The sequence below is a fragment of the Acomys minous genome (assembly GCF_964271855.1).
Source record: "Acomys minous genome assembly, chromosome: 17".
Taxonomy (NCBI): Eukaryota; Metazoa; Chordata; class Mammalia; order Rodentia; family Muridae; genus Acomys; species Acomys minous.
In genome coordinates, this window is record NC_140500.1 from 52,794,576 (window position 1) to 52,821,342 (window position 26,767).

Here is a 26,767-nt window from a genome sequence, read left to right on the forward strand (position 1 = left end):
TCTTTCAGGATGCATGTAAAAATATTGGCTGATATCCTAGCTGCGAGTCTCAACCCCGAGAAGTACCCATATTCATTTCCATTTTTAAAAAGATGCTGGGAATTAATAGTCAATATAGTTTTATGAATTAGCCATCATTTCCTAGGCCAGATTTCTCCAGGCATTTGCCATGGCACTCATGCAGTTTCTGTACTCCATGGCCTCTCTGGGCACAGCACTGAGATCTTCTTGGTGGTGGCTTTCTTCCTGATGCACCAGCACCTCGCCAAGTTTCCCTAGTTTTCCAGGTAGAATTATGTAACAGAGAACACTCTTCAGTTCCATCACATCCCAATCCCACTTGCAGGAGGAAGAGACAGTTCCACTTCCAAACCACTCTGTCCAGTTTATATGAACTCACAGAGGGGTAAGAGTGATGATAACATGGTAAAGGGAGCTTTTAATGATGGAAAACACAAGTACCCTGCTTTATGAAAGTACAGGAGGACAGGTACAACTCAATCTGACATAAACCATGTGCTTTATACATCCCCTCAACAGCAGGAGATGGGCAGGCCAACTTCATGTTGAAAAAGAGGAAAAAGATGTGTCCTTCCTACCTACTTCTTCCTGGATCAGTGCACCCACAGGACCATAAGCTCCCATCCTACATGGCATCTGCTGAGGGTGTCTCCTCCATTCCTCTCTCTACTTCTCTCCATGTCACAAATTCTGGTCACTCTCCTGAGCACTTGTCAGTTGTTGGAGGCCCATTTGGTGATGTCAGGGCTCTCCCTGGTTGCAGTTACTGCAGGGTGACACAGTGTCTACAGTCCTGGCTTTTTAACTTTTGCAGTGCAGGGAAAGCAACCTCTGTCATCCTTTAGGGGACAACCCTACAGCTGGCTCTGAGAAAGGGAGACTCATTTCTCTTGGTCACTTTTCTTTTCATGAGTATTCTGTTTTCCTGGCGTGTTCACTAAGACTTTCTTTCATACATTTCACACGGCACCAATTTCCCAAACTCATGTCATGTTTTCTTTCTTGTATACAGAATGTCACACATCTCTGAGTCAGTCTGTTTTCATTGTGCAAAAGGTGATTTGTGTTCACAACATAACAGGTTATTTTAGGACACTCATTTGTAAATCACTTTTAACTTCTCTGATTGAGGAATGTGTCAAAATGATACTTCTGGGGGTGGAGAGTTTCTGTCCTTGACTCTGAGGCGATGGTCTGCTAGGCTGGTGTGACCTGACAAGGCTCACCTGGGAGGGGACTGTCCAGAGAATTCCTGTGGATTTTATGAAGGGTTCATATTCACAAGAATGCTCCACATAAAAACTAGTGAGTATTGTACACATTTCTTAATATCATATATAATTTAAAGACTTTTCCACCACACAGTTCTGATTTGTATCTGATTCATAAATGTGTGTTGCAACATTAAGAGATACCAGAATGTCTTCAGAAATGTTGCCTGTATCTCTCCTGACCAGGCATAAAAAGATGGCATGCCACATCCATGGTCTGTCTTCTGAATCAATATGACTCATGTGATGTTCACCTCCAGAAAAATAAGGTTTTCCAATGGTTTCAATGCCTCATCCATTAAAGTCACGGCTTTATAAGATTGATCCCATTTTTCTAAAGCAGTTTGAAGCTACAGCTTGGAAACTACAGAGAAGATAACAGAGTTCCATACCCTTGTTTCAGACGGTAAAAATGCATCATTTGCAGTTTTGCAATAGGCTATGAAAGGTTTGAATCTCTCCTTTATCCTCTCTCTCTCTCTCTCCCTCCCTCTCTCTCTCTCTAGCAATCAAGCCCACATATTATATAAAGAATAATAACTCAAGGAAAATCATTCAGTAAAGCTTATTTAAAACTCTATCATAACTATTACTTTTACATTATTACTACTACTATTAAATCTTATAAAAAGTTTATTGATGTTATAAAATTTGTTTTGGAAGTCTCCATTTTTAAATAATTTATTTTATTTTGTATGTATGAGTGTTTTACATGAATATATGTATTTCTACCACATATGTGCCTGGTACTTGTGGACCTCAGAAGCTGTTTTGGATTCCTTGGAAGTGGTGCTGCAGGTGATTTATGTATGCCATGTGGACAGTAAAAAGGGTCCTGGGTACTCTAAAAGAGCAGCAAGAGTTCTTAACCATAATGCTATCTCTCTAGATACTATTTCTAATTGTTCAAACTGACTATCTTGCTCAGCTCTTATTTATTTCATTTATTTTGTGGGGAAGGCAGAGTTATGCATGGCACAACACACCTCTTGGGTCCTCAGAGTTGGCTCTTGCCTTTCAGAATGTAAATTCCAAGGATAAAATGCACAACATCATAATTGGAAGCTAGTTCATCCACACACCAAGCCCCCCACAGGTCTCCTGCTATGAGCACTTAGCTGGTGCTGCATGTTCTGGAGCTCGGGCCCTTCTGCTTTCCCTTCATAGCTTACAAGTCACATGGTCTAAACAAGATAAAACCAACACACATCCTTGAATTTCGGGTGATATTTGTTTTTTTTACTACATGACTAGAATTTTTATATTATTACGTAATTCAGGAATATGATACTTGACTTAAAGTAAATGCTTGTATTATATAAGAAAGAATCTCCCAGAAGAATCTTCACCAAATCTTCTGGTGTTATCTGAGACTTGGGTCACCTGAGTCTGAGAAATATCACTGCTTTCTCAAGGAGGTATGAAATCCTAGACACGTGTGCAGCCCGTTCTTCAGTGTAGGTCGGATAGCTCTTTTTCATTAAACCCTTACAATGGTAATTGTATTGCAAGCTACTGAATTTATTGCAACTATAATTCTATTTCTATTTTTTTCACTTGCTGAAGAAGAAAATATCCTGGACCATGTCCCTAGCAGCCTCTAATAACTGGATGCTTCTCACACAGGCTTTTGTTCCGCGATGATGTCAGTACATACATCAGACGTAGTTAAAAACTCAAATTCACAGAAAAGGCCTAAAATGCTACCCAATGCTCTGGGAAGGGATTGCTAAGGTAGTCTACTGCTTTCATATTTAATTTTCTTTTCAGGCTGGGAAGATTGAACAGTTGTTCTTAAAACTGCATTAACTCTCCCAAGTCACAAACAAAGGGATCATCAGAATAAAGCCACCAGCCTACACTTCCACAGAATTCGTCTTGTACAGAAAACGCCACCATGCTTGGTATGTAGACTTCATCTTCTTACACACCGAGGGTCTCCATGACACAGGCACACACTGTCTATATGTTCTAGAAGAGGTGACAGCAGCTCACACCCAGACTTTTTATGGTCACATGCAGGGGAAATGGCAGATTGTGCTTAGGCTGTGAAGAGCCTGGACTTAGAGTTCCCACTTCTCAGTGCTCCTGCAGAACCTCATGAAGAGCACTAGGTCTGCAGTAAATGAGCAGAATGGAGAGAGACTGCAATAAAATGACATGGTCTGTACAAGCCAAGGACACTGTCTGATGTCTCATTTCTACTTATTTGCAATGCTCATTGAACTTCACCAAAACCTGTAGGGCTGTCATGTGCCTGTCAATCAACATGATGCAGATGAAAGACAAGTAAGAACATTGCTTTTGCCTCAGGAAACCTCCAGTTTGAAACAGTAGGAAAAATATTTCCATAACACATGACAAGATTTAATATTGGAGAAAGCTGATATGCTGATGGGGAAATGAACGTTGGAACAGGGGAGAGAACGAGCATGGCTTCTGGGCATTTTGAGGTGGAAGAGATCTTAACTGTATTAAGGCTGGACTGCAAAACATTGACACATCTTCCTGAGAGTAGTGGTGCCACCATTGTCTGAAGTGGATGAGCAAGCTCGATTTGTGATAAGAAACCTTGCTGTTCTCTCCCCCCCCACACACAGTTCCTACCTGCTTCTTTCAGGCTTAAAATGAATAAATTCAGTGAACTGTCTGGTTACACTAAGATAAGAAACACTCTTTATTCTGAAGCTGGAATTGGGATCTCAGGCAATAGCTTCCTTCTTCTCTTCCACATCTTCATGTTCATTCATGGCCAGAAGCCCAGACTCACTGACCCATCCATCGGGTTCTTGGCCCTAATCCACATACTGATGCTGCTCGTCATGAGTTTAGTAGCTACAGACATTTTTATTCCATGGAAGAGATGGGATGACACCACATGCAAACTTGTTTTCTTCTTGTACAGGTACCTTAGGAGCCTCTCTCTGTGTGCCACCAGCATGCTCAGCATCCTCCAGGCCATCACCCTCAGTCCCAGAAGCTCCTGTCTAGCCAAGTTCAAACGTAAATCTCCATACCATATGCTAGGTTACCTTCTTTTCCTGAGCATCTTCTATTCATCCATTAGTAGTCACCTTATAGCATATATAGCTGCCACCCTTAATTTGACTTCACCTAGTTTTGCATATATCACTCACTCTTGCAGTCTTCTGCCCATGAGTTACTCTTTGAAGCATACAGTTTATATACTACTAACCCTCAGAGACGTCATCTTTGTAGGTTTCATGGTCCTCTCCAGTGTGTACATGATGACTTTCCTATGCAGACATAAGAAACAGTCCCAGTTTCTCCACAGCAGCAGCCTTTCCCATAAATCATCTCCAGAACAAAGAGCCATGAAAACCATTCTGCACCTCATGAGTTTCTTTATGGTGATGTACACGGTGGACAGCATCTTCTCCTACATAAGAACATCAAGGGATGATCTTATGTTTCATTGTATATCCATTTTCATAGGCCATAGCTATGCCACAGTCAGTCCTTTTTTGGTCCTCAGTACTGAAAAACGTGTAATTCACATTTTGAAATGTTATGGCAGGACAGTAGACATGTGATTGTTTGAGGATGGATAAGTTCCCCTAAGTTGGTGGTATGGCATCAGAGCTATGTATTGTGGGGCAGCTCATATGATCTTCTTTTTAAATTAAAAATACAGAGTCATTATTATTTATTGTTGTTAAATCTACTTATTGTGATATATGTGGATTCCAGACATAAAAGAAAAGCCACCTTCAAGATACATAAGTTTTTATACTCTCCCATGTGTCCTCAAGATAGACATGGAAAGTGGATCTCATTTGTCATGGCCTGGATTACCCATAATACTTTTTAAAATGTGAAAGTTTATGATAGACTTCACTCACTCAATTCCCTCAGCTATCTCTGCTTTGCCAACTAGATATGTAAATGTTTATTACTATAATCACAATATAAACATAAAACACACATGCATAGAGAAAAATAGAGAGAGAGAAAGAGAGACAGACAGAAAGACAGACAGACAGAGACAGAAAGACAATGAATCTGTATAAAAAGCATCTTCAGGATGGATCAACAAAGTACAGCCTTTCTACAGTGGACTGTTACTCAGCTTTAAAAGACAAGGGGATTCTTCACTTGTACCACACAGATGGGCAATGAAGCTGCCATGCTGACTGAAATGAGAGTCTCTGTAGAATAAATTCTGTGGACTATCTGTAACAGGACAAGAGAGCTTAGAGACTTTCAAGGGTAGGAACAAAAGTAGTGTCTGTCTCAGCTCAGGAGGGAAGGCCATTGGTAGCTTGCTAGTAGGAGGCAGAGGGTTGTGCAAGAGGAGGAGGAAGAGGTGCAGGTAGTAGGTAAAGATCTAAAGGACTCGAAGCAGTGTGCTTAAGATGGGAGACGCTCGTGTACCGGGTGCTTTATCATGATACAAATGTGCTCAGTTACCTTAACCCAGCGGTGAAGTATATTCTCACTGAAATTAAAAAAAAAGTGAAAAAAAATCTTGAAGTGTCAAAACTCAATTTTTCAAGCTTTAAAAGATACCAGATTTACCCAAACAATGAGTGTTTTCTCATAGTCCTTGTTTGAGTCCCAGGTGCTCAGAGCAAGCAGAGAAGTCTGTGCTCAGCCTTTGAAAGATCTTCAGGCCTGCCAGCCTTGGCTACAGTGAGGTGAGGCCAGCCTCGGCTACTTAATAATCTGTATCAAAAGCAACATTATTTAATTTCAAAAAGCTCTCAGCTTCCCCTTAGCTCCAGTTCTGTTACTTTCTGGATTATTTTTCTTATTAAGTAAAACTCTGAAACTCAAGATAATTCAGACATGAAAGTCACTCAGCTGTGACAGCAGTCAAAGACTTGGAAACAACACACTTGTCATATGTTTTTAGTTACAAAAACAAGTACAACATCAAGATTTCCACAGGTATATATTATATATGTGATAGGCTTATGCATCATCCAATATTTCAGAAGATCAATTCAAGGATATGTGACAAACTAAATACCACTTAATTTTCCTGACTTTTGACAGCCATCATCATACTTTGATTTCAAGGTTTTTTATTTTTGGATTTTTTTTAAAAAGAAATAATTTTTTAACTGGCTGATGAGCTGGATATAGTGGTGCACATTTTAATCCCGGCCCTTGAGAAGCAGAGGTAAGTGGATTCTCTGTGAGTTCAAGACAATTTGGTCTATATAGTGAGTTGCAGGACTGCCAGAGAACAGAGTGAGACACTGTCTTGAAACAGACAATAAAAATTAAAATGATACAAAACAAAAACTGTGTAATAAAAGTAGACAAACTGAAAAAATGTAAACCTATTAGACTTTCTACATTTTGAGCCAAATGTTAAGAAAAATGAAGTTTTACATACTTGGTTAACATAAAGAGCTATTTGCAATTATTAAGATGTCAAAAATACAGGAGAAATGGGGGAAATGGTACATCTGACACATGTAGAAAATTCAAGGAGGGAGTGAGATATGTGGGTGTACGTCTCTTGTCCTAGCATTCAGGATGCTGAAGGATCACAATTTCAAGGCCATCTTTGGATACATAATGCAATCTATTTCAGCATTTGATATTATGTCTTAAAAGATAGAAGACTTGGGAAAGACCTGACAAAAGTGAGATATATAAGCAGCAATAAGCACATGGAAAGAATTAGGTGAACTAAGTGAATAACATTAGAGCCACAGTGAGGTACTTGTCATCAGATCAGCATCAGCCACTGATGGTCACAGGGAAGGATAAACTCAGAATCTTTTGAGAAAACTGCAGTAGATCTTGCTGCATCACATACTCCCCCATATAAACCAGCAATCACACTCCTGGTTCCATATTAATTGTGTGAAACAACATCCAAACAGCCCTTCAGCCTTGTGTTTCCAGCAGCATTCTTTACAGCTGCTGTAAAGTGTGAAGAGCAATGATGCCCCAACACAGCAATGGATAGACAGACAGACCTTCATACAATGACTTCCTGTGAAGCAAGGGAGAAGAATAGGTTACTGATACATCACATTAAATAAAAGGAGACCACAAGGTAGTGTTCACTGGATCACTTCGTAAAAATATCCTCCAAAGGAACACTGGTGGGCAGGCAACAGATAATTGAGTGTTGATGGCTGATGCAAGGGAAGTGTATGAATGAAGAATAAAGTGTGCATTCTGGGACTTTCAAGATGAAGGGTTGTTCTGTATTTGAAAGGGACATGAGTCCATGACTATATATTTGGCTAAACCCATAAAACTTCGAATGCCAAACAGTTAACATCAGCATTTTAAACTCTAAAAAAATCTTTTTTAAGTATTTTTTTTCTGTGGAAATGATAAGGACAAAGGTGAATGACATTGTGAAGCTCTGTATCAACTGTACTCTCAGCAGGATGCTCTGTTCTCTTGGTTTGCTCACTTGTTAGCTTGTTTTTAGACAGTGTTTCAAGTAGCCCTGACTGGGATTGGACTTCCTATGTAGTCAGAGATGGCCTTGAACTCATGACCTTCCTGTTTCTAACTCCTGAGTGGTAATATTACAGGCCTGAACCAGTGTACCTGGGTAGTAGTTAATAATTCTAGGTAGTAGTTACATAGGTAGTAGTTACATAGGTGGTAGTTAATAAATCTAAAATGGCACCTGAGGCTAAACAATAAATAAACAGATGGTCTAGGTAGCACCTAAACTCTCTGAGCACATGTGCCTATTCACACCCCCAGCATGCAAGTGTTGCCAGCAGCATTCTTCACAGTCACTGTTAAGTGTGAGGAATCAGGGTGCTCCCTCACAGAAATGCAGAAGCAGATGGAGTCAACATTGAATACCTACAAAACAAAATGCATCTTATGTGCACTAAGTAAAAGGAGACAGACTGCAAAGATTGTAGGTTTGTTTCATGTATTTAACATTTTTATGGGAGTATATTATCCAGTAGACAAAGGATGAGTGATGTGAGATCCAGGACAGGGATGGGGGGGGCATAGATCAAAGTAGGAGCAGTCAAGAAATCTCAGAGTGATGGACTGTTCTACGTTTGATGGAGATATGGGAACAAGACTATATATTTGTTTAAATATATATAATTTTGTATTACAAAGGGTGATGCTCAAGATTATAGTCTTCAATAAAAGAAATGGACATAAGAATCTTTGATATTATGTTTTTCCTAAGAATTATAAATGTATAGTTAATGTAAACCGTGAGACTCTATACCAACATGGGTTCTCAGCAGTAAATGAGTTTCTTACAAAGGTAGGAATTAATGTTCTAAGGTTGACACTGTGGGTGTATAATAGATAGATGGTGGATGGCAAGAGGAACATGAGAACTCATTGTTGGAGAGTGGAAAAACAAAAAGCAATAAAGGAAGTTTAAAATCCCCGTTGTATTATGTAGCAGGTGTTAGGTAATTTGTGGGTTCTTCTTTCTTCTACCCTTCTTCACCCCATTTCTTCTTCCCTTTCAACCCTAGCACTAGATAAGAGAGAAAAGGGCATAGAGAGGAAAGGACAGAAATCCCTGAATAAAGTCAAAGGTCAGGAAAAGGGCAACTTTATTGTTAGACTACTTCCTGCTGATTAGAGGCATCTAGCTCCTTGAGGCATGTTTGATCTTCCCTGCAAGATATTAATTTCTTCTTATTTTTGTAACCAATGTCCCACCAACTCTCTTAGGGACCTACCATTTATATACCCTCTGAAAAGTCCTCAGAATTCCAAATGTCACAGTATTGTAGAGACTACCTGCAGCTGGCAAAACCATGCCTATGGTAAAGCATGAGGCAAATCATAGTGAGCTGCTGCAAAGCAGTTCCATGCACACACTCCTGAAATTACAACAAGAACATATTCTTATAATATTACTGTTTTTTAAAAGAATCCAAAATACCAAAATTGGCACTGCATGCCCCTTGGTAAGCCAACAATTATGCAGGGTGTAGTGAGAAATTATAAACAGAAGCATTTTCAATGAACTGAGTGCTTTTTTGGCAAGGTGCCAAGGTTTTCAGGAGACCCCCCCCCTTGCTCAGTTTTACTGTTTACAAGTTTTGATGGTGAATCCATACCTTTTCATCTCCTGGACAATGTGCATCCTCAATGCAAAACTTCCACTGGTTTCTATTATGATAGTAACACATCTTTATAGTATCTAGACTGATTTAATTACACAGTTTTCTTCCCTATAACTTGGTGACTCTTGGCTGCTCTTGGCTGAAAAGGCCTATATTTTTGCTGCAGGGCCTCTAGCCCATGTCTCCAAGGCCATTTTCTGATAGTAAGACATTACCTTGTGTATTATTCTTGGGCCTATACTCACTGGTCCAATGGCAACCCTTGCCACATTGCCTGCACATCCCCTGGAAGACTAGGCCTTCTTTCTGGTTTACATTTCAAAAAGCCATTGCTCTTAGAGATGTCTTGTTCACAATTTTGTTGGAAATGATCAAGTTTCCCACAATTAAAGCACTGTGAATTTTTTATTTTAGAGATCTCTAGTTATAATTTGACCTGTGATATTAGGATGGTACACATCTTAGAACTGACATCAGTTGTATCCCTTATCCACTCATCCATGTGGCTGCTTGCACATTTAAAAGTCCCATAGCTTTTCTAAATTCAGTATTTACATTTTCATACACCAAGGTCTCTATCAACACCTGCCTTGTATCAGGGTCTCATATGATTATGGAGGTATGATTGTGGATGTAAGAACTGTCAATAAAGTGCTGTTTAGCCAATGAGCTGGGTAGAAGGAGGGAGTGGAAGGTGGAACCTTGGGAAGAGCATGAGGAGGAGAGGCAGTTGGAGAGAGAGACAGTTGACTGGGGAGGAAGAAGGAGGGGAGAATGGCCAGATGAGTATTGCAGTGGCAAATGTTTGGAGTATATGTATTATATATCTGTTTAGAGTAGTCTGTTTACCGTAGTTTAGGAATAGATTTGTATTAGTATAGTTTCTGTCCAACGTAGAGCTGATAGCCTAAAACTATGCTTCTGTCTCCCTGTATCAATTTACTTCTTGGGCCTAACTGATATATTTGCATTGTAACAAAGTGGTGACCAGGGTATGGAGTGTATCCATACCCTTGAAAAAGAATACTTTATTATAATTTGGTGGGGAAACAGCTCCCAAAGAGAAGTTATACTTTGTTGGTTTAAAGATGGAAGACACACTAACACAAAGGTTTGGGGCCTTGTTAAATGCTCTTTTACATAATGTTATGCTACAAATAAGAGAAAGAGAAATCATGCTATTGATTATGACAACGATTTTTATTTTACTTATTCTAGCTTTCTATAATTCTCAAAATAAAAGGCTTTAGAGAAGAAATTACAAAAATTTATGGATTGGACTAAGGAAAATACTAGAGTTTGGGAAACAAAGCATAATGAAAAACATGAAATTTGGAAACAAACCTTAGAAGAGAAGTTAGAAAGGATTATAATTAAGAATAATAATACCGAGAGAGAGGGAACGGCTTTAGAAAAGAAATGACAAAACTTTATAGATTGGACTGAGGAAAATACTAGAGTATGAGAGACAAAGCAAAATGAAAAATATGAAATTTGGAAACAAACCTTAAAAGAAAAGGTAGAAAGAATTATAACTAAGAGAGAAACTGAAGGAAAAAGGTCAGAAGATACAACACAATTTTGTAACAAGACTACAAGGAAGTCATTATTTGTTAAAAACAAAAACAAAAATGATTTTCCCAGCCTTCATAAGAGAACCACTAGGAGATGTGGAAAATCCACAAGGTTATCAAGGTTTTGATTGGCAACCTATAGAGGCACAAGAATTAAAAGGGTTTAAGGAGGCAATAAGCAGTTATGGTTTACACTCACTGTATGTTAGACAGATACTTAATAATTGAGCCACATGGAATTGTGTAATTCCAAAAGATTGGAGAGATTTAATGACTGCCAAAGTAGAGCCAGGTCCCCAATTACAATGGCTGGCATGATGAGAAGATGAGGCCTCATTTACGGAGCAGTGTAATGGGACTAGAGGCATTGATATTGTCAAGGATCAGTTACTAGGTGAAGACCCATATTCTGAATTAATAGTACAGGTTGCCTTTGATGATAATGTCTTAGAACAATGTCAAACAATAGCTGTGAATGCTTGGGACAAGGTTGAACAACAAGGACAAATGGAATCATTTACAAAAATAACCTAAGGTTCAAATGAAACCCTCACTGAATTTTTACAGAGAATAATTAAAGCTTTGAATAGAACCATAGCAGATTCAAATGCTAGAGAAATTCTACTTCCATCTCTAGTGTTTTAAAATGCAAGTGCTGAATGTAAAAAGGCCCTTGAGGGTAAGATCTGCACCTCTTCATGAATGGATTAAAATTACTTCAGACATAGAAGTAAATAATCATGATTCAGTTATAATTGGTCAAAAAAACCACAGGAGACATCAAAACACAAAATACTCCATGGAAAGAAGGGATGAGACAAAACACCTTCAAAAAATGTGAAAACTCAGGTACAAGATGCCTAGGGTATGCATAAGTTTAATTAAGGCTTAATGTCTCTTCTTTTGCTCAGGGCAATCGACTTGTCTCAAAAATGGCATGCATTTTCTCCAGAGAGAGGTAGTGGCCTAGCCTACCCATCAGGTGCCACAGAGCCTAGAGAAGGACATTAAGAACCAGATCTAGCCAATGGACAGAACACTCTCCACAGTAGAGTGGAGAGTGGGATATTACTTTCTCACATACTCTGGTGCCTCACCTTTGACCATGTCCCCTGGAGGGGGAGACCTGGTGGCACTCAGAGGAAGGACAGCAGGTTACCAAGAAGAGACTTGATACCCTATGAACATATACAGGGGGAGGTAATCCCCCTCAGGAACAGTCATAGGGGAGGGGAATAAGGGGAAAATGGGAGGGAGGGAAGAATGGGAGGATACAAGGGATGGGATAACTATTGAGATGTAATAAGAATAAATTAATAAAGGAGAAAAAAAAGTAAAAAAGAAAAGAACTATACAATTTTGTTTTGATTTCTATTAAATGATGATTGAATGTTCTTTGGTAATGGTAATATTATACTTCTTTTTTGAAAGAGATCAAAATAAAACAGACCTGGATGAAAAGGAGACAACTAACTTAAGTCAGGCTATAAATACATGAATTCAAACTACAGTACTAGCCTCGATTGTTCTGTGCATCCTGCACACCTCATGCATTTGTAGTTTTTTTAATTTCTTAATGCTTGTGAGAAATTATATAATTTCAGAACAAAAGTACCAATCACTTGTGGAGAGCCACAGATAGCAGCTCCCCCTGCTGCTTCACCGGCGCAATGTGCCTCCTTTTGCGTATGCACAGTGAGAAAGCCTTTGCGCATGCGCAGTGAGTAAACCTTTGCACATGCGCAATGCGTCCCTTTTGTGCATGCGCAGTGCGTAATCCCTATGCGCATGCGCAATGAGCAAGCCCCTTATGCGCATGCCTGAAGGCATGGCATGAGGTGGCGTGATTCAAACAAGCCATAGCATCAGGTGGTGTGATCTGACAAGGCATGGCGTGAGGTGGTGTGATCCGAATGCACCAACCAGGAGTGGCGAAGTGGCAGTTCAGCTCCTGAACTAGAGCCACCTAAATCTCCAGGCGGAATAAGACCCCCGCCCCATATACCAGGGGGAGGTAGGTCTGCCTGTCCTGAGGTATGGAGGCAATTTCATTTGCAAAATGCCCCTCATTGTTACCCAGTTTTTCAGAATGCACAAGGGAATCGTTATCACGAACCCTTGGATTTTAAAATTGTCCAAAGACTGGCTGAGTCTGTTCGTGCTTATGGCACGACCGCAGCCTTTGTTATGGCACAGTTGGAATCCCTAGGGAGATATTGCATGACACCCTCAGATTGGCAAAATTTAGCACGAGCCTGCCTTTCGCCTGGCACCTATTTAGATTGGAAAGCTTATTACATTGAGTTCTCAGCTGAGCAGGCAACTGCCAATGCAGCTAACAGACAACCGGCATGGGACCAGGATATGCTTATGGGGCAGGGACGTTTCACTAACCAACAGACAGGATATCCGGCGCAAGTTTTTGAGCAAATTAATTTTATTAGCACAAGGGCATGGAAAGCCCTTCCTAAACGAGGGGAAGTATCTGGAAATCTCACTAAAATTATTCAAGGAGGCAATGAAATATTTGCCGACTTTGTGGCCAGATTAGTTGATGCCGCTGGAAAGATCTTTGGCGACCCAGATACTGCAATGCCTTTGATAAAACAACTTGTTTTTGAGCAATGTACCAAGGAGTGTAGACAAGCTATAAATCCATACAAACATAAATCTTTAGATGTGTGGTTAAAGATCTGCAGAGAGATAGGAGGACCATTATCAAATACAGGATTGGCTGCAGCCGTGATGCAGGCAGCCCAGGGAAGGAATAGAAAGGGAATTACTGGTCCTCAAAATTGCTTCAAGTGTGGCAAAGAAGGACATTTCAGACACCAGTGTCCCAGGGGGATTAATCAGACTAGTCAAAATCCTCCTTCACGTATACCTAGCCTCTGTCCCAAATGCAGGAAAGGAAATCATTGGGTGAGGGAATGTCGATCATTAAAAGACATTAATGGTCAACCACTAGCGGCAGGATTTAGGGGAGCATGGCCAAAAAATGGGACACGGGGCCCTCGTCCTCAGGGCCCTCAAATATATGGGGCAATGGAGGAGACCAGAGCTCCAGAACAGTGGCCGAGTCTGCGTTCTCCCATAGAATGGCAATGCCCCAGAGAGCTACTAGAGGGAGTGCAGGCCTCGACCTCTGTTCCACCACCAGACTCGTACTGACCCCACAAATGGGGCCTCAGTTAGTAGCCACTGATTTCACTGGCCCTCTACCAAAAGACACAGTGGGACTACTAATTGGCCGTAGTTCTACTACATTGCAAGGCCTTATTATTCATCCCGGTGTAATTGATTCAGATTATACAGGCACTGTAAAAATTATGATCTCATCTCCTCGTGGGATGAGCGCAATTTTGCCCAGTGACCATCTAGCGCAGTTGCTCATTCTTCCTAGCTGTCATAATTTATTCCCGGCAAAAGATCAAACAGGTGGAGGAATCTTGTCGGGTTTTCCAAAACATATAACCGCAATTTTCCCAAGAATCTTCACCACCAATGTTTCGTTAACAAAAGAGATTTCACCTGATACAGAAAATATGGGCTTTCCCCTTAAAGAAAGCTTATGTTTTCAGATTATTAACTTGTCTAGCAGTCTCTCCCAGTATCTTGCAGGTAACTGGAGCAGAAGCCTGGATAGTCCCCTGCAGGAACTGCGTCTCTCCACGGTGCACATCAATTCTACACGAACTGACGTCTCCATAGTCTCTGGGCTGTCGCAGTGGTTCCAGAACGCCTTCTCTCATTGGCAGGAATGGGCGGGAATAAAAGCTTTGACAGTGTGTCTGGTCCTTGTCAGTTGCCTAGCACTCTGGTGCATATGCAGGATGCACGCCTGCCAACATCGCATGCAGGCCTCTGTGATGCAAGCATTTGCTGCACTGGAGGCTGGGCAATCTCCTCAAATGTGGCTTGGCATGATAGAGAAGTAGTCAATGACGGGTATAGATCCCCCATGCACTTGGCAGACCAAGGCCATGACACTAATGTGCTTCCGTTTCCCCTTCCTTGGCATGGTGAGAATGGCATATACTCAGATACTGCCTGCCATAAGGCATGGGCACCTGCAAGGGGTGTAGGACGAGGTACCACAGGAGGAGGACCCAATTGTCCGACTCTGAGTCCCCTGAGAAGTAAACCTGATTGCATAGAGGTTGATGTCGGAAACTGTCTTGTTCGATGTATGTTGGGGATGCCCACAGACAGCAGATCAGGACCCCCCTCTCCTCCTCAAAAAGACATCTTGACAGGCCAATGTGGCCCCAGGAGGATCAGGTCAATGCTTCCCCCCTCTGGTTAATGCCCGCTCCCTTCGGGGACCCAAGCTCACCTATATATGATGGATCCATCTACCTCCTTTTCTAATAAAGTGAGGGAGGAGAAGAAGAAGAAGTTGGGGATGGGCTATAAGGCCAATGGTCAACCATCTTGTCAGCCTATTTCTCCAGTGCAGGGGGGACAACCTACCAGGCATTCTCTGTGCCACTTGCTCAAAATTTAATGAATAAGGGGGAACTGTGGAGAGCCACAGATAGCAGCGCCCCCTGCTGCTTCACTGGCGCAATGCGCCCCCTTTTGCGCATACACAGTGAGAAAGCCTTTTGCGCATGCGCAATGCGTCCCTTTGCGCATGCGCAGTGCGCCCCTTTTTGCGCATGCGCAGTGCATAATCCCTATGCGCATGCGCAGTGAGCAAGCCCCTTATGTGCATGCCTGAAGGCATGGCATGAGGTGGCGTGATTCAAACAAGCCATAGCATCAGGTGGTGTGATCTGACAAGGCATGGCGTGAGGTGGTGTGATCCGAATGCACCAACCAGGAGTGGCAAAGTGGCAGTTTCTGATAGGACAGGCACACTATAAAAGATTCTATGGGAGCTTTTCCTGGGGTCACTCCAGGATCCTGAATAAAACTGCTGCAAGAAGAATTCCCGGTGTTGGTGTCGTTCCTGCTGGACAGGAGCAGCATCAGCAATCACTAATGCTGGATCAGACCTGACAGGATTCATCCTCCAGCATGCTGATATGCTGACATCATGCATTCTTTGTGTTCCATCCACAAGTGCATCAGTTGATGTTCATAATCAGAACAGAACATCTCCCAGGACAGCTTTGGAGAAAACTCCTGACTCCAATTGATCCAGCATTTCAGACTGTCCCACACAGGACTTTTATTAAGCCTGAATTTCTCAGCATTTAGAGACTGGACCAGAAATGCTATCTCTAGCTTGTTTAACCATTTTCCCAGTTTTATTTGCCCCCCTGTATAGGTATTATCCATCCGAAATCAGCCTGAAGAAGCTTTAAAAAGAAAATGCCATCCCATTTTCCTTAAAGGGAGGTTGGATAAGGTTTTGGGCTATGGATGTTTATCTACACTGGGAATTGATTGTGTTGTTATTGGTTTTGTTCAGAGAGAGAACAAAGTTGGACTCATGGATTTGTCTCTGAGAATATATAATATATAGGAATGATAGGACAAAAGGTAGATTATTGAATCTATTCTTCAACTTAAGGCCTTAATTGTTACTCACAAGGCTATTTTTAATTAATTGGTATAGAATATTGGATATTGATGTAGATTAAGTTTATTTTTAATTCATTGTACTATTGAATTTTATCATAAGACTATACATCCTAGGTTTAATAGATAGATAAGGTAAAATATTTAGATAAAGCCTTCAAAAACCTCAGAGACCTACAGCATATGGCATTAAAAGAAATTTTATTTGTTTTGAGGATTCTTTGAAATTGAGACAGATTGACTCCTGGAAACACCCAGCCTGCCTCAAAGAAGGTAATGACCATCGAGGAACCTTCTTATGGAGATGGCTTCAGATGTAGCAAACCAGTCTCTGGGCAAAAATTTCCTTGTTTTCTGCCATAGACAGAATTCTGTCTGAAATGGGCAAACATGGATGTTGGTAGAGTTGACAGCCAAACTCTGCCAAGACAGGGTAGGCAAGTCCTCAATAGTCCCTGCTTTACAAATATGTCTGTCAGATATATTGGGCTAGAAGGCTGAAGATGATGCTTCAACATGTTGGAAAGTTTTGGTTGACTGTTCAGGCAGCAAGGTGTTTTTGTAATTTTTTATTTTGGAAGCTGCTAATCTGCACTTCTTATTTACTCAGCTAATTTATTTTATTCCTTCTCAAGTCTTTGATGGGGTTAAAGACAGCAAAACATTATGAGTATAACATAAATATAACAATTGTTTTGTGGTTCTTGTGTATGTACATTGTATATTGATGTAATGATATAAATGTATAGATAAAAGTTTTTTTAATTAGACTAAAAAGGGGAATTGTGGAGGTATTGTGAATGGATGTAAGAACTGTCAATAAAGCACTGCTTAGCCAATGAGCTGGGCAGAAGGAGAGAGTGGAAGGTGGATCCTGAGGAGGAGAAAGGGGAGGAGAGGAGAGGCAGTTGGAGAGAGAGACAGTTGACTGGGGAGGAAGAAGGAGAGGATGGCCAGATGAGCATCACAGTGGCAAATGCTTGGGGTATATGTATTATATATCAGTTTAGAGTAGTTTGTTTACCATGGTTTAGGAATAGATTTGTATTAGTATAGTTTCTGCCCAGGGTAGAGCTGACAGCCTAAAAGTATACTTTTGTCTCCCTGTGTCAATTTACTTCTTAGGCCTAACTGATAAATTTGTATTGTAGCAAATGACTTTGTTCATAGCTGTGACTAACTTTTTTAAATCAGTGAAGGTTTCTCCAGAGCCTTGTATAATCTTTGTAAACTAGCTGGACTTTTCCTCAGAATCCTTGACTTTGTCACAAGCTTTTAAAGCTGCTAAGTGACATTGTTCTATGGTATTATCATCAGATTTAATCTGTTCTTGTGTATCGAATTGCAACCCTTCACTCAGCAACTGATCTTTTACCATATTCATTCCCCTTGTTCTATCTCTTTCTCCAATATTTGTTCCTTCCCTTCACTATGTTAACCATTGCAACTGCAGACCAGCCTCTAGAACAGTTGTCATCAATTCTTTTTAGTCTTGGGAAATAGTTCTATTTTGAGTTGCCAGCTATTTAGAATTTGTTTCACATATGGCAAGTGCCTCTCATGTGGAATCATGGCCTTTTAAAAATTCCTTAGATTATCATTTCTACAGGACACCATCCTATCTTGTCATAATCTTGTTCTCCACCATTAGTAGGCATGTGCTATAAGACTGCTAGAAAAGCTGATGGTGGTGATCTCATAACCCTGGAACACATCTCCTTCTACTCTGTTGGCATGGTTGGTTCAAGATTAATTCTTTCTCTCAGAACAGGCTGGTTCATCAGATTTCTCTCCCACCTTTTCAGCTTTTCTCTGACCCAACTGCTCTCAGGTACAGATTCTTTTTAAATCTAATTTGCTTATTCACTTTACATACCAATCATAGCCCCCTCTCTCCTGTCTTCCAGGTCCTACCTTCCCTCCCTCATCCCCCTATTCCCCTCCCCTACTCCTCAGAAAAAGGGAATCACCCAACCAACCCACCCTCTATATCAATTTACATCAGGACTGATGCGTTCTATTCCTCTTTGCGCTGGCAATGCAGCCCTACCAAGGGGAAGTAATCAAAAAGCAGGCAACAGAGTCCATGTCAGAGACACCCCTTGCTCCCTCTACTGGGGAACCTACAGGAAGCACGAGTTGCCCATCAGCTGCATCTGTGAAGGTGCCTAGATCCTGTCCATGAATGGTCCTTGGTTGAACGGGCCTCAGTCTCTGCAAACCCCTCCAGTGAAGTTTCTTTCCCTCTTTCCTCCTGGGAGACACTATCACTCTCTTGTTCAGTCACCAAGACTGAATCTTTTTGTTTTACCTTTTCTGGTGTTCCACACTTTACAAGTGCTTTTACTTATATCTGCGATTTTCCAACTGCTAACCCATTCTCCCAACCTTTTTTGAAACAATATAGGAAGAAGAAAAAGAAACCAGAAATCCACTCTGGGAGCACAGCAAAGGATAGCCCAGTGGAAGCAGACACAATAATTTATTTTGTTGTTATCTTGAAACAAAACATCCACTCCTTCGTCCCCTGTTGTTTCATCTTCAGCATTTGAAATCAATTTTCCCAATCTGTGTAGCCCCATGTTGGGTGCCACTTGTAGCTTGGTTTTTGCTACTTTGTGTGTCCTTTTATCTCCAGCCCTTTTCTCTACTCTTTAAGCCTCCTAATACCAGGTAAAAGAGAAAAAGGATTGATAGAAAAAGAAATCTATCCATGAATAAAGCCAGTGGTGAGAAAGGAGGAACATCCTGTAAGCCCTGAGACATAAGTAGTGACAAAAATATTGGTCCTGAGGCAGAGTGTGGTCCTGTCTCCTGGGCTCAGCTGTGGGTGGGACTGGACAGTCACTGCAACTTCATGCCACTTTGTTGCTGACAGTCCTTCTGGGCTACAGGACTGAAGTTCAAGATCTCTTTGTAGATGTGTTGCTTCCATTCATCCACAGGGAGTTCCTCATGTTCTATGGCATCATCAAATGGCTGTTGAGCATTAGTCTTCTCCTCAGGGTCCCAGAAGGGTTCAAATAAGGGGTGAGCAAGTGCCTAAGCAGCAATCAGATGATTTTCCACTTCCAGTGCCAGCATCTTGTCCAGCGGGTCTGCATCTTGGGAGCCAGCATGTGGCAAGATATAGGTGAAATCCTTCTTGGGGTTCTGTGGCAGGGACTGAATATAGGATTTGGCTGCCTTGTCTTTCAGCTTCTGCAAAAACCCAGCACCTGGCACCTCGGTCATTTTCAGGATCTGGGTCAGTCGGTCCCTCTAGCTCTTCCCCTTGAATACTGTCTTTCTGATCAGCATTTCTGCCATGATACAGTCAAAAGACCAGATGTCCAGTGTCTGGTTATAATACATCTAGCTGAGAATTACATCTTGGGCCCAGTACCAGTGGTTCATCACATAGCCAGTCATCTCTGGATCTGCCTGCCATGCTAGCCCAAAATCTAAGATATTCATCAGCTCACAGTCTTCATTCACTTTATTCATGTCCCTGTGGGTGACATCACCAGGTAGATATCATGGAAGTTTTGAAGGGATGAAGCAAGGGTGAAGACACCCAGGAGCCTGATGACATTCTCATGGTGCATGTGCTTCAGCAGTAGGATCTCATGGTAAGCATGCTTGGCGAAGACCTCAGACTGGAAGGGCTCAGCTTCCTGATGTCCACCTTCTCCCCTGCCTGCTTGTCAATGACCAAGCACACTGTGGGGCCACTGCTGATGCACATGGGCACCAGGTAGGTCTTGGGTAGCTCCCATGTTGTCTTTTTGAAGCCCTGGGTGAGGCTTATCCCACACCCAGTGGTTGCAGCCCTGCACAGCGGTGGATGCCTTGGCTGCCCATAGGATCTTGGCCCAGGGGTCCCCGAAACTAGCTTTCTTTTAAATGTGTATAGGTGGTTGGCCAGCATAGAAACATGAACAACAAAAGCCAAAATCATATGGCACCTCCAGATCCCAGCTATCCCAAAGAGAGCAACACAGAGAATTGAAGCAAAAGAAAATGACCTCAAATCCTTAGTAATGAAGATGATAATGAAGGAAACTAATAAAACTCATAAACAAATGCAGGAAGATGCAGCCAAACAGGTAGAAGACATAAAAGAGACCTATATAGAGACACTGGAAGGAATTCAGGAAAATACAAACAAACATATGAAGGAAATCAATAAAACAGTTCAAGATCTGAAGATGAAAATGGAAACAATGATAGACAGAAGAAAAATTGGATTCTAGATGAGAAAATCATGGGAGAAAGGCAAAGTAGAAGGACCCAGAGGGTCCTAGAAGCCTACAAGTAGAACATTATGATAGGCAGATTTGGGCACAGGGGTCCCACTCAAACTAAGGCACCAGCCAAGGACAATACAGGCAGTAAACCTTAAACCCCTACCCAGATCTAGCCAATGGACGGAACACTCTCCACAGTAGAGTGGAGAGTGGGATATGACTTTCTCACATACTCTGGTGCCTCACCTTTGACCATGTCCCCTGGAGGGGGAGACCTGGTGGCACTCAGAGGAAGGACAGCAGGTTACCAAGAGGAGACTTGATACCCTATGAACATATAGAGGGGGAGGTAATCCCCCTCAGGAACAGTCATAGGGGAGGGGAGTAAGGGGAAAATGGGAGGGAGGGAAGAATGGGAGGATACAAGGGAGGGGATAACCATTGAGATGTAACAAGAATAAATTAATAATAATAATAATAAAAGAGAATAGTTTAAAAGATAGTTTATAATAAAAGAATGTAAGCTTCCTTTAAAAAAAAAGAAAAATTGGAAAGACAAAGCTTAGAGAAGAAAACAAACAACACAGAGACGAGCTTATTTAACAGAATCCAAGAGATGAAGGAACGAATCTTGGGACTAGAAGATACAATCATAAGTCTTGAAGCAACCATCAAAGAAAATGCTAAATTTGATGAATTCTTGACACAAAAATCCAAAAAATCAAGGACATCATGAAGAGACAAAACCTGAGGATAATAGGCATTGAGGAAAGAGAAGATGCCTGACTGCCTGGACCAGAAAATATTTTCAACAAAATCATAGAAGAAAATTTCCCCAATTTAAAGAAGGAGATGTTTATAAATATACAAGGGGCCTGCCTACAGAACACCAAATAGAGAAGACCAGAAAAGAAAAAACTTTCCATCACACAATAATCAAAAAGTGGCAAAAGAAAAATGCCAAGTAACATATAATGGCAAAACTATCAGAATTACACCTGACTTCTCAGCAAAGATCATAAAAGCTAGAAGGGCCTGGACAGAGATCATGCAAACCTTAAGAGACCACAGATGCCAGGTGAGACTACTATACCCACTGAAATGTCAATAACCACTGATGGAGAAAACAAGATATTCCATGACAAAAACAAATTCAAACAGCTCCTTTCCACAAATCTGGCTTTACAGAATTTACTGGATGGAAAATTCTACCCCAAAGGAACAAGCTACAACCAAACTACACAGGAAATAGATAACTACACCACCACAAAAACACAACCACACAAACTTTCTACTATAACCAACATCAAAATTAAGGGACTTAACAGTCACTGGTCATTAATATCTTTCAACATCAATGGTGTCAATTCTCCAATAAGAAGACACAGACTTATTGAATGGATTCATAAACAAGATCCAACATTCTTCTGCATTCAAGAAACATATCTGACCCACAAGGATACACAGTACCTCAGGGTAATAGGTTGGAAAGATATTCCAAGCAAACAGTCACAGGAAGCAAGCTGGTGTAGCCATTTAAATATCTAAAAAACAGACTTTATTAATCAAAAAGGATGAGGAAGAACACTTCATACTCATCAAAGGGAAAGTCAACCAAGAGGACATCACAATTCTGAACATCTATGCTCCCAATACAAGGGCACCCACATATCTAAAAGAACTATTAACAAAGTTAAAACAACACATTGATCCCCACACATAAATAGTGAGAGACTTCAACAACCCACTTTCACTGAATGATAGGTCATTGAAACAGAAACTAAGCCAAGAAACAATATTAAACAATGTCATGAATCAAATGAGTCTAACAGATATCTACAGAACTTTTCACCCAAACACAAAGGATTATACCTTCTTCTCAGCATCCCATGGAACCTTCTCCAAAATTGATCACATAGTAGGTCACAAAACAAGCCTCAACAGATACAAGAAGATTGAAATACCTTGTACCCTATCAGATCACCACGGTCTAAGGCTGGACTTGAACAACAAAAGAAATAACAAAAAGCCTACACACACATGGAAACTACACAACTCTCTACTTAATGACACCTGGGTCAGGGAAGAATTAAAGAAAGAAATTAAGGATTTCCTGAAATTCAATGAAAATGAAGGAAAAACATACAGAAATTTGTGGGACACATTGAAAGCAGTGCAAAGAGGAAAATTCATAGCACTAAGTGCCTTTATAAAGAAATTGGAAACATCCCACATATGCTACTTAATGACACTTATGGAAGGCCTAGAAAAAAAGAAGCAGAAACACCCAAGAGGAGGAGATGTCTGGAAATACTCAAACTCAGGGATGAAATCAATAAATTAGAAATAAAGAGAACAATTCAAAGAATCAACAAAACCAGGAGCTGGTTCTCTGTGAAAATCAACAAGATAGACAACCCGTTAGCCAAACTAACTAAAAGGCAGAGAGACACTATCCAAATCAACAAAATCAGAAATGAAAAGGGAGACATAACAGCTGACACTGAAGAAATAAAAGAATCATAAGATGCTACTTAAAGGCATATATGCCCCAAAATTTGAAAATCTAATGGAAATGAACAATTTTCTTGATCAATTCCACTTGCCAAAGTTGAATCAAGAACAGATGAACAAACTAAATAGTCCCATTTCCTCCACAGAAATAGAAGCAATAATTGATAGTCTCCCAATCAAAAAAAAAAAAAGCCCAGGGCCAGATGGTTTCAGTGAAGAATTCTACCAGACCTTCGAAGAAGAGCTAATACCAATACTCTTCAAGATACTTCAAAACATAGAAATGGATGGAACATTACCAAATTCATTCTATGAGACCCAGTCACTTTGATACCTAAACCACACAAAGACCCAGCAAAGAAAGAGAATTACAGACAAACTTCTCTTATGAACATTGATGCAAAAATACACAATTAAATACTCACAAAATGAATACAAGAATACATCAAATATATCATTCACTATGACCAGGCTTCATTCCAGGCATGCAGGGATGGTTTGCTATACAGAAACCCATCAATGTAATCTACCTTACAAACAAACTGAAAAAAAAACCACATGATCATCTCTTTAGATGCAGAAAAAGCATTTGATAAAATCTAAAACCTACTCATGTTTAAAGTTTTGGAGAGAACAGGGATCAAAGGCACACACCTCAACATAATAAAGGCTATATACAGCAAGCCAATACCCCAAATCAAATTAAATGGAGAGATAGTCAAGGAAATTCCTCTAAAATAGGGGACCAGGCAAGGCTGCCCACTCTCTCCATAGCTCTTCAATATAGCTATTGAAGTTCTAGCCAGAACAATAAGACAACAAAAGGAAATCAAGGGGATCCAAATGGGAAACGAGGAAATCAAATTATTCCTATTTGCAGATGACCCCCAAAATTCTACCAGAGAACTTCTACAGCTGATAAGCACCTTCAGCAAAATGGCTTGATACAAAATTAACTAAAAAATGTCAGTAGACTTCCTATATACAAATGACAACCATGCAGAGGAAGAAATTAGGAAACCTATGCCCCTCACTATAGCCAGAAGAAATATAAAATATTTAGGAGTAACTCTAATGGAGCAAGTGAAGGACTTATTTGAAAAAAACTTCAAATCTCTGAAGAAAGAGACTGAAGCTGACATGAGAAGATGGAAAGACCTCCCTTGTTCATGGATCAGGAAAATTAACATAGTAAAAATGGCCATTTTACCAAAAGCAATTTACATATTCAATGAAATCCCTATCAAAATACCTATACAATTTTTTAAAAAAACATTGAAAGATCAATTCTCATCTTCATATGGAAAAACAAAAAACCCAGAATAGCTAAAACAATCCTATACAATAAAAGATCATCTGGAGGAATCTTCATACCTGATATCAAGCTGTACTATAGAGCAACAGCAATTGAAACAGCATGGTACTGGCACAGCAACAGGCTGATGGATCAATGGAATCGAATTGAAGTCCCAGAAATGAATCCACACATATATGGTCACTTGATTTTTGGGAAAGAAGCCAAATCTATTCAGTGAAAAAAGGATAGCATCCTCAACAAATGGTGCTAGTCTTACTGGATGTCTACATGTAGAAAATGCAATTGGACCCATATTTATAACCATGCACAAAACTGAAGTCCAAGTGAATTAAAGACCTCAACATAAAACCAGAGACACTAAATTAGTTAGAAAAAAAGTGAGGAAGAGCCTGGGACACATTGGCACAGGAGACAACTTCCTGAACAGAACATCAACAGCCCAGGCCTTAAGGTCAACAATTAATAAATGGGACCTCATGAGGCTGAGAAGCTTCTGTAAGGCAGAAGATACTGTCATCAGAACAAGATGACAGCCTACAGACTGGCAAAAGATCTTCACCAAGCCTACACCTGACAAAGGTCTAACATCCAAAATATATAAAGAGCTCTAGAAATTAAACATCACCAAACCAAATAACCCAATTAAGACATGGGGCTCTTATATTGAGACACTAGTCCAAGGTGTATGTCCCCATGAAAAACTGTACCTACCAGGATAGTGGGTAAGAGGGGAGGACATCCTATTGAGACTTTAGGTGTGAGAAGCCTGGAAGAAAGAGGAAATAGAAGGATCCAGCGAGTCTGGGCCCTGGGGTCCTCCACAAACTATGGCAACAGCCAAGGAAAAAATAGGCAGTAAACCTCGAACCCCTACCCTGACTAGCCGATGGACGGGACATTCTCCACTGTTGAGTGGAGAAGGAGATCTAACTTTCACACAAACTCTGGTGCCCCATATTTGAAAATGTCCCTTGGATGGAGATGCCTGGTGGCATCTCACCAAAGAGAGACTTGATACCCTATGAGCATATACAGGGGGAGGAGGTCCCCCTCAGACACAGACATAGGGGAGGGGAGTAGGGGGGAAGTGGGAGGAAGGAGGAATGGGAGGATACAAGGGATGGGCTAATAACTGAGATGTATTATGAATAAATTAATTTAAAAATAAAAAAATAAAAAAGAAGCAAGCTGGTATAGCCATTTTAATATCTAATAAAATAGATTTTCAACCAAATTTAATCAAAAGGGATGAGGAAGGATACTTTATACTAAACAAAGGTAAAATCAACCAAGAGGATATAACAATTCTGAACATCTATGTTCCAAATACAAGGGCACACACATTTGTAAAAGAACTATTAAAAAGCTTAAACCACACATCAATCCCCTCACATTACTAGTGGAAGACTTCAACACCGCACTTTCACTGAAGGATAGCTCACTGAACAGAAACTATGCCGAGAAATAACATCATTAACCAACACCATGAATCAAATGAATCTAACAGATATTTTATGGAACTTTTCACCCAAACTGAAAGGATTAAACCCATGGAACCTTAACATAGTAGGTCACAAAGCAAGCCTCAACAGATACAAGAAGATTGAAATAATACCTTGTATCCTATCAGATCACCATGGTCTAAGGCTGCACTTCAACAACAAAAGAAATATCAAAAAGCCTACACACACATGGAAACTAAACAACTCACTACTTAATGACACCTGGGTCAGAGAAGAAATAAAGAAAGAAAATAAGGACTGCCTAAAATTCCATGATAATAAAGGAACAACATATCCGAATTTGTGAGACACATTGAACGCAGAGCTAAGAGGAAAATTCGTAGCACTAAGTGCCTTTAGAAAGAAAGTAGAAACATCTCATATAAGTAACTTAATGCCACATCTGGAATCTGTAGGAAAAAAAGGAGCAAAAACACCGGAGAGGAGTAGACATCTGCAAATAATCAAACTCAGGGCTGAAATCAATAAATTAAAACAAAGAGAACAATTGAAAGACTCAACATGACCAGGAGTTGGTTCTTTGAGAAAATCAACAAGATAGACAAACCATTAGCAAAGCTAACTAAAAGCCAGAGACACTATCCAGATCAACAAAATCAAAAACGAAAGGGGAGACATAACAACATACACTGAGGAAATACAAATCCTACTTTAAAGGAATGTATGCCACAAAATTTGATAATCTAAGGGAAATGGACAATTTTCTTGATCGATTCCAGTTGGCAAAA

At 40.5% G+C, this 26,767-nt stretch overlaps 1 protein-coding gene and 1 pseudogene across 2 annotated transcripts; one reads left to right on the plus strand and one right to left on the minus strand.

The window, feature by feature from the left end:
- Window positions 1-3,919: 3,919 nt before the first annotated feature.
- LOC311588150 (vomeronasal type-1 receptor 54-like) lies at window positions 3,920-4,846 on the plus strand (the record flags this gene model as incomplete). The annotated part of the gene is made up of 1 exon (XM_084765634.1): window positions 3,920-4,846. One exon carries the CDS (start codon window positions 3,920-3,922, stop codon window positions 4,844-4,846), a length of 927 nt encoding a protein of 308 aa, XP_084621760.1.
- Window positions 4,847-19,218: 14,372 nt separating this feature from the next.
- Window positions 19,219-20,395, minus strand: LOC311588151 (mitogen-activated protein kinase 13-like; annotated as a pseudogene). Its single transcript has one exon. The product of its transcript is annotated as a mitogen-activated protein kinase 13-like (transcript).
- Window positions 20,396-26,767: the final 6,372 nt, after the last annotated feature.